This window comes from Scophthalmus maximus, chromosome 17 (assembly GCF_022379125.1).
Source record: "Scophthalmus maximus strain ysfricsl-2021 chromosome 17, ASM2237912v1, whole genome shotgun sequence".
Taxonomy (NCBI): domain Eukaryota; kingdom Metazoa; phylum Chordata; class Actinopteri; order Pleuronectiformes; family Scophthalmidae; genus Scophthalmus; species Scophthalmus maximus.
This window is the reverse complement of record NC_061531.1, coordinates 17,152,206-17,161,918: the sequence shown is the minus strand read 5'-3', so window position 1 is coordinate 17,161,918 and position 9,713 is coordinate 17,152,206. Positions and strand designations below refer to the sequence as shown.

Below are 9,713 nucleotides of genomic sequence, written 5' to 3'. Positions count from 1 at the left end.
AGAGAGAGAAGAGGGCGAAAATGAAACAGGATAAACATCATCCTTCATGTGTGCCTACAGCGGGACACGACGAGCGACTGCCATCGCAAGGATGGAATAAAAAGGGATTTGACGTTGAGCAGCTCGACGGCGAACAAGGACAAGAGCATGTGAAAGAGGAGTTTATTGATTTAACCCGACGGCGTTTTAAATGAGACGCAAACGAGTTGACAAAAGGGTGATGAAAGAATCTGGAAAACGCGACAAGCTGAGAGATTTGTACACGGACAGATGAAATACTTTAACTCTGCAGTGTATTTTTAAAAAAAAGAGGATTTATAAACACAAACTTTCTTATGATAAAAAAACAAAACAAGTTCACATTGTCATGTCATGTAATTTCACACGTGCATGTTCTTCTAGCAAAACGCTCCATCACAGTTTTCTATATGTCATCTAGTGATTCTTTCTGACTCGTGTCAGATCCACGGGGCCTCTACACTACAGACAGAGAAGCAGACATGTGGCCAGGGAGGTCAGTGAGTTCATGGCCAGAGAGGAGTCAGAGGTCATTACTGATATGATAAGTGGAAGTGACTGCGGCGGTGGGGGCCTGGCGGCGCCCCCCCCCCCCCCCCCCCCCCCCCCCCCCCGAGGACCAACGAGCCCAGGAGAAGTTGGTGTGACTGTGATTCAGCATTCTGTCAGCAACGATGACTGATACTTCAAAACCGGCCGCTGACTCATCAGTCTTCCTCAGTGTCTCATGCCCCCCATGTAACTCCACACACACACACACACACACACACTGAATAACATGCTATACTAACTCTCTCTCCAGAGCCTGGAGCTGCTGCAGCAAACAGACGTACACACACACACACAAACACACACACACACACAAACAGACACAGAAGTACACACACACAGATGAACAGACACAGAAGTACACACACACACACACACACACAAACTGTTATAGTGAACAACTCACGTCATCCTTCTCTCTGCACATCTGACCTTTACTTTGGTCAACAGATGAAATTAAACTGTGGGAGTCGGGTGAGGAACAAGAAGCCGAAGTCCAGAGACTCACTTTCTCACACACACACACACACACACACACACACACGTCTCATGTCACGTTCCTCTCCCCTCATATCGAACGCGTGTGTAAGCCAATCGTTCTGGATCACGCTCGTGCTGTTAATCTTTGCGCATTTTTCCTCCACGACGATTGAACAGCGGCTTCAAATCAATGTGAGACCCTTTGCACATCTCACACAGATGCAACACACAGTTCAACACACGCATCTTCAGCTAATGAAAAATCAATAAAAAACACAATATGGAGCATATAGCTGCATGGCAGCAGCTTTGAGAAATGATTGTACCGTGGACAGACATTGTGGGCCCGGTCATTTGAAGGTGCTGTAAAACAAGTCGGCTGTCAAATGTCCTGATTGCTCCCTCGCCGCACTCCTAATTACTGGAGGAGTGGGACTGGAGTGAAGGGCGCTCATGGGAAGCCGGGCTCTGATTGATGAAGCAGTCTTTCATCGCCAGTGACTAAAATATCACATCTGATCTAAACAAAATGACTCCTGAACGCCTGAAGAGACTCTCTCTCTCTCTCTCTCTCTCTCTCTCTCTCTCCACACATTCATGACTGTATTATGAACAATATGTTTTTTTTTCTTGTCCTGCAGCTCATCAATCTGTTGTCGACCTGCGACCCACTGCTATATCCCCTTTTCACTTTAATCCGCATCCGCAGCCCACTGCTCTGTAATCTGCACCGCCACCAAGACACAAAGTGATTTGTCGTATACCCCCCCCCCCCCCCCCCCCCCCCCCTCCCCACACACACACAAAAAAAGGAGATAAATAACCATTGTGACGGTCTGTGCCCGGGACAGAGGAACACGGTCACCTTGTTGTGCCCCCTCGTCATGGATTCGTGTTGGCACAGAGGGGGGGAGGGGGGTCGGAAACCTGCAGGGATTTTAAATGGCGGACGTGCAACGGGCAAAAGGAAGCTCTGGGGAATAGTGAGTGAATATAGACACCATGAAGACAAACGGCGGAGAAGGAGGAGGAGGCCTTCGATGTATGCTGCGACATGATTGAATGATCGAGAGTCTTTAAAAAGACGAAATGCCATCAGTCGCCTTTTTGGACGACTTTCAACTTCCTGGCTGCTGCTTCTGCTGCTTCTGCTGCTTCTGCTGCTTATCTTCAATAGACTTTTGTGAACCAACATTTCGTGGCCAGGACAAAATAAACAGACCTTTTTGTCTTCATGTCCCTTTGCTTCCTTTTATTCATTATCATATTCATACGTCGCGTCGTGGATTTACAGCAGCATTAGCTACGGCTGAAGGCAGACACATAACACAGTGTGTGTGTGTGTGTGTGTGTGTGGAGACGGGCCCTTTGAGACCGTTCAAACATTCATGAAGGGAAAGTCAGTCGCTTCAAGTAGAAGCGTGTAAGAGGCAGTGAATTGATTCATTATGTATATATGCACACAAGGTCAGCGATGAAGGCCGCAGGAGGCGCTGGGTTCATTTCAAAGACTGACGTGCCACGTTTCTTCTCTTGACAAGTTGGAGCGGATGTAATTATGGAATAATGCAACAGGTAAGCGTGTATCCGTTGTCAGATTAGATGGGATTCATCTCACTGCTCAAATAGACCTGGACCTAGATGTCGCGCGTGTGTGTGTGTGTGTGAGGGAAGCGTCAGAGCTGAAGTCACATCCGTAAAATCACATTTTTTAACATGGCCCCCGAAGGAAGAATGTTGAGGTTCTGCCAGTTCTGTCCACACCAACATATCTCCACACCAATCAGGATGGGTTGTCATGAAATCTGCGCCGGATGAATCCGGCAGACCCCACCCCACCCCCACCCGCTCCTACATCTGGTTGCCAAAAAACAACAACAATGGCACCGGTCAAAATGCCAAACTCGAGGCTTCAAAATGGCGTCCTTGAGGCCTCAGTCAGGCCCCACCCCCTGCTCCTCCAAATATGGTTACGTCTGCTTTCATGAAAACACGAATGGCGCCGGCAACGATGCCGAACCAACAGGGGCGACGTCTCGGCGGGTTCACACTTCCAATCCGACCTCGTGGTTTCCGAGAGCTTTGGGCTCCCTAGTTGATAACGCTTGCATGTTTTTTTTTTTGGCATATTTTTTGAACACCTCCTCACAACGGGAGTGAAATAGTTCCGAGCCGGGCGCATATTTACACTCGCAGACGGCACGTAGACCTCGCGGTTACTTTTGTTAATCCTGTGAGTTTCATGTGATCGCCCTCTTCAAACGGGGCCATGGGAAACGGGAGGAACGGGGAGGGGGAGCAGGGGGGTTTTGGGTCATCTATTCTGGAGGAAGCAGGCTAAATCAGGGCATGACGACTGTGTGGTTAACCTACTTCAATTCATCCTGCTCGTTCCGGGATTTTTTTCGGAGGCAGTGTTTTTCCTCCTCCTGTGAGTACTCTCACTCGCCTGTATGTTCTGTGAATGAGAAAAACGGGAACGTGAGATCCTTCTCAAATGAGAAACCTGTCAAAGAGCACAAGGTTTTTTATTGATGAAGAATTTGGAAACTAAAAACAGGAACACGGCAAACTACCTCACATGTTTCCCATATTCGCACATGGTCAAAACACTTTTCATTATAGCGCTCCTGTAATGAATCATATTTTGAATCAAACATCCGTTCTCTGTTGTTTTGGAGGGATGCAGACATGATTTTTGATGATATCTATAGCTCACATGGGGGTTGAATGCAGTTACCTTAACTTGCTCACACAAAATCATTTGCTCTTTAATGTAATATGGCTTATTGAAAAACATATTGGACAACTACAAGACACCAGACATGTTGGCAGCTCAGTAAAGACATGTACAGACAGAGCTCCTGTGTTACTTCTTGTTGTTCATGGTAAAAAAAAGAAGATGAAAACAAGTGCTGAGCCGTGGTTGAGACACTGGTTGGATCATTTTGTTGCTGGAGGAGACACTCGAGCGTTCGTACTTGCTCCTGTAGGTCACGGCAGTTTTATTCTGACGACGCCATGGTCGTCGCCGGGATACAAGTGATTCACGACACGATACGAGGTGTTTTATTGGTGTATTTTTGCACTTGAGTGGGCAAAGCAATGTCAGGCGAACGTGCACCACCTGTAATTAAATCTGCAAAGCTGAGATTTATGTAAATATATAATAATAATTTTTTTTTCCCAGAATCACAAAGTGTGGATTGCAGCAGAGACGAGTGTCCCCGTCAACACAGATTCACCTTCGTTGTCAGAATGAAATGAATCACTTCCACCCTTTTTACGTCGTCACGAAGGCGTCAGCGGGTTAAGACAAATTGTGACTCTTCACATAAAGTCTATGACCTTGTTAAACTCCTCTGTTAAAGTCAACACTGGATTGAGAAGTCAAAAAGAAAAGAAAACCTGCAGTACGAAACCCCAGATGTCTGGTGTCGCAGATGTTGATTTTCAGTGCAAATTGAGATTTTTATTAGTCAAGATGCAAGGGCTTAAAATAAAATCACCCAGGGAAAACAGGAACCAGGGAATCACTGTCTGGAAATGTGAACAGAATAGAAACATAGAGGATACAATAATAAGAGAGAAAGGCTATATTAAGGTGAGTTCAAATAAAAGGAAAAAAATCTGGAAATGATATGAGTAAATAAGTAGAAGTAAAATAGATAACACATAGAAATAATAGAACTGAATGAAAACAGCCAAAGATTTTGATGGGGCTGCTGGCATCAGCCTATGACACCAGGCAGCATCATCATCACTCCCACTGGGACTTGGCGGCACCAGTGGCGAGCAATTATCAACAACCCTGCCGACCACAAAGGAACATCTGATCGCCTCCGGTACTTTCCAACACCTGCGGAACACCTGCAAAAACTGCACGGTCCCACTTGTTCTCAAAAAAAAAAAAAAAAACCCACGGAGGAGAGACACGGAAGCAGGACGACGACGGTGTTGACTTGGTTACAATTGCGTCACCATAGAAACTGTGCTCAGCTTTGGAAGTGTGATGACTTTGGAAAAGGCCTCGGCCAAAGCGACATCACAGTCTGGAGAGGCTCTCGGTGTCCGACTGGTGCTTTTATCTCCACTTTGTGGACGACAAAGAAATGAGATCCACAGTAGCTACTGGCTCGGAACCGAACGAGAGACGCGGTCGGCTGATGTGACGTCCGCAGCTGTGCAGGTCACCTGGTGCAGTACGGGGTTAATGTACGGGGCCTAGAGGAGCGTGGCAGCAGGCGAGGGGAGGAAGATGAAACCTTTCAAAGTCGAGGGAATGACCTTCGGCAGAGCGAGGACAAACAGTGGAGACATAAGTCGAACTCAAACTGACAGGCTGTTAGAGCTGAGCCGAAGCTTTTTGAAATGACCTCCTCCTCCTCCTCCTCGCTCCACTGGGCCAAGAAAAGTAATTGTTCAATACTAAAAATTAATAGGAACCTTATGAATTCTGAAAGTCTTTTAAATTTGATATTCTCTGGGCTATATTCAATTTTCTTTTTACAAGGCTTGTAAGCCAAGGAGAGCAAGCAATGAATTATACAAAGCTCTCTATAATAAAATGTATCATCCTTTATTTAAGCTGAAGCAAAATGTGACATCACCTAAAAGCTTTAGTTTAATTCAGTCAAGTAGAGATGTTTTAAAGGTAAAGGGTCGAAGCAGGGTTTTTTTTATTCTTCCCATTTAAGCTGCGATTTTTATTAAACTAAATTAAATCATTTGACGGCATCAGGAACATTGACTTTAATATTACCGCCTTGAACTTTTGCAGTGTTCTGTACGTCCTTAAATTTGCAATTCTTAATGATGCATGAAGTTGTGCCGCTTACATAAATAGTTCCCATTGGTCTCATTTGCCTAAAGTGGAGAGACCAGTTATAATTTACATCACATTATCGGTCCAAGTATCTATTTTTAGGTTCATGAGCTCGTAGTCCTTGTTAATATTTAAAATATGAGCCCAGTTAAATTCTCTTTGGGCAAGACAATAAATGGCAGTTATGGCATTTTTTTCTTTGCCTCCAAACCATTTAAAAACAAAATAGATTATGGATTAGTTGATAATGGAAATTGTTACAACTCTTACTGCAAACTTTGGAAAAATAAGGCTTCAAAATTAGACGCAGTCTATTTTGTGCCCAAAGTCTCCATCCACCCCCAAAGCGACACTTTCCCCGTGACTCAGCGCTTACTCAAGTTCGGCCCTTTGTTCATATTTAATGAGCTCCAACGTGTTCGGCAAATGTCAACCAATCTGTGAGGCCAGAAGTGAGCACGGGCGGCTGCAGCCAGGGAGAGAGGACAGCTGCTCGAGTGCGTGTCAACAATGAGAGGCTTCTCGATTGCAATTAAATGGAACTGAACTGACAAGTCCTGGTTGTGGAGATGAGATCCTCTCGAGCAGCTGCCGCCGAAGGGCCGATCTCCAGCTGCGGGCGTCTAAACACTCGCACTGGAAAGATGACGGCATGAATAATAATAAAAAAAACAACACTTTGATCAAAAATGTAACTCATTTTATTGGGTCAACAAGCAGCTCACTGAAGACCTGTTGTCTTCACAAAGAATCAAATCTGAAGTTCTCTAAAGCTTGACATCCTGATCAAGGTGCCAATTGACTTTCAAACACTTTGAAATTAAAATATTTTTAATGTATGTCAGCTACATTACAAAACCAAAAGGGACCCAAATTTTCCAATTCCTCAAAAAATTAAATAAGCCTGCAAACATGCGTCAAGTCAAACCGGAGGTGCGTCCGTTTCCCCATTTAACCTCGGTGGTGCGACCTCGGGTTTCTCCTCCAGAGGACGGGGCTGCTTGATGCCAAACAGGTTGCGCAGGTTGACCTCGGGGTCGACGTAATGGGGGATCTTGCGCTCGTTGAAGAGGCCCGCCAGGTTGGTCTCCACCTTGGCCCGTCTGGAGATGCGCAGGCGCATGGCGAAGAGGCGCTGCAGGTTCTCCTCCACGAAGGGGCGGTGGCTTCCGTTCAAGCGCTTCTGCCAGGATTTCTTGGCACGATGGCGTTGCTGTAACGATTTACAAAAAGGTTTCCCGGCATTACACTGGTTTTTGTGTGGGCAAGTTTAAAGAGTAAACCAAAATCAGGAGTCCCATGACTTCTGTCCACATCTGTGTTGTGAAATATTGATGTCAGACTCGTACCTTCAGCGCCGTGGCACTCGGGTCATGGTGAAGCAGATGTCGGTTCATACTCTCCTATGGAAGAGAGCAGAAACTTTGCACAAACTAGAAATGCCAGTAGAAACGCTGTAATCATGTCACTCATCTACGTTGATGACGCTCAATTACAACTGCTTCACGTTTTGATTTGGCATCTCCAGAAATAAGAAATCTGCTTAAACGGCGTCTCCGCTGTAATAATACTGTAAAATAGCAGTTCTACATTAAGCAAAACGAAGTCTATGATATCACCTCACAAGGACCAATAGCAGAAGACACGTCAACTAACCCGCATGGCGAACTTGCGTGCGCAGTCGGGGAAGGAGCACTTGTACTTGAGCAGCTCCAGGTGAACCTTGCGGATGTGGTGCTGCAGGTTGAAGGTCGTGGAGAAGTAGGCCTGGCAGTCCTCCCGGGGACAGACCAGGACGGGCTTGTGGGACGCGTGGATCCACTTGTGCTTCCGCAGCAAGGTCACCTTCTTGAACACCTTCTTGCACACTGGGCATGGATAGGTGGCTGCAAGAAGATGCTTTGGATTCAACCAGCCATCAAAAGGCACCAAAAATCATCCTATAACTGAAATAGGATGTGGGATGGATTTTGTTCCATGACCACAACGTACTTACCTGGGTGTTTGACCATGTGCTTCTGAAGCTTCCCCCAGGTCTGTTCGCTCACCTGGCAGTCGGCGTGTGGGCAGCGGTATCCTGCAGGAAACCACACAATGAAAACCAGGATATTTTTAAAAAAAGAAAGAAAAAAAAAAAGTGCACTTCGTTTTGTCCTTAAAATGAATTATCTCTGACGCAGGACGACGAGGTCAAATGGAAACTGCAGGAACAACCCACTTTTTTTAATGAGGGAATTTTTCCAGGGGACTGGAAGATGAAAGGACCCCTGCCGAGAACGGAAATAGACCAACCTGCGTGCTTCTTCTCGTGGGCTTTGCGGGCGACGTGGGAAGCGAACGTGGCGCCGCATCCGTCCTTTGAACACCTTACTCCCACCAGGGAAAAGAGGTAAAAATATAAATTTAAACTTAATTCACTTGGGCCACACCCACTCAGCTTTTTTACTCATTCATCTCCTCTTATAGGAGCGTGCGCTGCAGGGCGTTAAGTTTTCGTTAATTAAAAAAGGCAACTACATAATTCTTGAGACAGACAAAGGATTTGACATCGCAGGAACATCTATCCATCGTTTACTGAGAGTCTGCGTGGCACACGCGTACCTGAACGCAGCAGGCGCCTCATGCTTCTGTAGGTGCAGTTTGAAGAGTCTGCGCTTGGTGAAGGTCGAGGAGCAGCTCGGCTGGTGACACTGAGGGAGGCAAAAGAAAACCAAGTGGTTACAATAGAGACTTTAAAAAAAAGAAAAAAAAAGAAGCGTTTCGTTGGTGCCATCTTGTGGATCAAGTTGGACAAAACCTTGAAGTACTTCTTTTTCTCCGCGTGGGCGTAACCCACGTGCCTCTTGAGGTTGCCCGAGGTGAAGAAAGTCTTCGAGCAGGTCGCGAATTTGCACCTTGCGAGGAAGAAATGTTCAATAAAGGAGTCGGGTCATGGTTGAAAGGGGGTTGGAGGTGGAGCAACACACACACACACACACACACACACACACACACACACACACGAGAGGTCACTCACCTGAACTCTTTGAGCCCTTTGTGCTTCAGCATGTGGCGGCTCAGGTGAGACCTCCTCGTGAAACTGCGGCCACAGCCCGCGACTGCGCACTGACACGGACGCTGTGGACACGTTTGGAGACGACATTTAAAGAAAGAGCAGATACTTTGTGCCTTTTGCTGGAACGCATTCACTGCAGCCTTACTCCCTGGCCCCAGCCCCTACCTACCGCGCCGGTGTGCACCGACTCGTGGTCCTTCAGCTTCCACGGCCTGGTGAACGTCGCTCCGCAGTCCGCGTGCGCGCACTGCAGCTGCTGCCGCGGCGGCGGACTGTGCACGGGCTCGCCGTTGACGCGCGCGGCGTCCATTTCTCATCCAACACTTGAAAATCCTCTCCGTTATGGGGAAGGTCGCCGCCTCAGCCGAGCCTGTTTTATGGCCTCCAGAGAGAGAGAGAGAGAGAGAGAGAGAGAGAGAGAGAGCGAGAGCGCGCGCGCGTAATTGGATAATTGGCACCGTCGGGGTCGCCAACATGTGGCACAGGTGGAAGTGATTCAATTTGAATGCTCCGCTCAGATCAGCTGTGCGCAACCAGGCAGTTTGGAGTTGAAAGTAAGAAGAGCACTTTTTTTTTTGTCTGTTGGTCAAGTCAAAGTCAAATGTATTTCAACAGCAGCACATGAAAAAATAACAGGAGTGGAGCCAAAGTGCTTCACAACCAAGGCAAATGGAAGTAACAATAAAAAAAAGGGGGAAAGGAATTAGAAATGCAATGATGAGGAAATGTATGCAAAAGAAAATGCTCTGATTTTTTTTTTTAACAGAAGATATAAGTTAAAAAGAA

At 46.6% G+C, this 9,713-nt stretch overlaps 1 protein-coding gene across 1 annotated transcript; it reads right to left on the bottom strand.

The window, feature by feature from the left end:
- Nucleotides 1–6,555: 6,555 nt before the first annotated feature.
- si:dkey-208k4.2 (P43 5S RNA-binding protein-like) lies at nucleotides 6,556–9,672 on the bottom strand. The gene is made up of 9 exons (XM_035614756.2): nucleotides 9,097–9,672; nucleotides 8,889–8,989; nucleotides 8,670–8,766; nucleotides 8,474–8,562; nucleotides 8,165–8,238; nucleotides 7,869–7,949; nucleotides 7,529–7,758; nucleotides 7,222–7,275; nucleotides 6,556–7,085 (listed from the first exon to the last, which is right to left on the bottom strand). The coding sequence occupies exons 1-9, from the start codon at nucleotides 9,235–9,237 to the stop codon at nucleotides 6,795–6,797; spliced, it is 1,158 nt and encodes a 385-aa protein (XP_035470649.2). The 5' UTR covers nucleotides 9,238–9,672; the 3' UTR covers nucleotides 6,556–6,794.
- Nucleotides 9,673–9,713: the final 41 nt, after the last annotated feature.

Excerpts from the sequence above, each read along its gene's own strand:
- si:dkey-208k4.2 (XM_035614756.2), bottom strand. The coding sequence starts at position 9,237 with ATGGACGCCGCGCGCGTCAACGGCGAGCCCGTGCACAGTCCGCCGCCG. Across the intron at positions 8,990-9,096 it reads AGTCGGTGCACACCGGCGCG|CGTCCGTGTCAGTGCGCAGT; the intron begins GTAGGTAGGGGC and ends ACGTGTCCACAG. Across the intron at positions 7,276-7,528 it reads CACGCAAGTTCGCCATGCGG|GAGAGTATGAACCGACATCT; the intron begins GTTAGTTGACGT and ends TCTCTTCCATAG.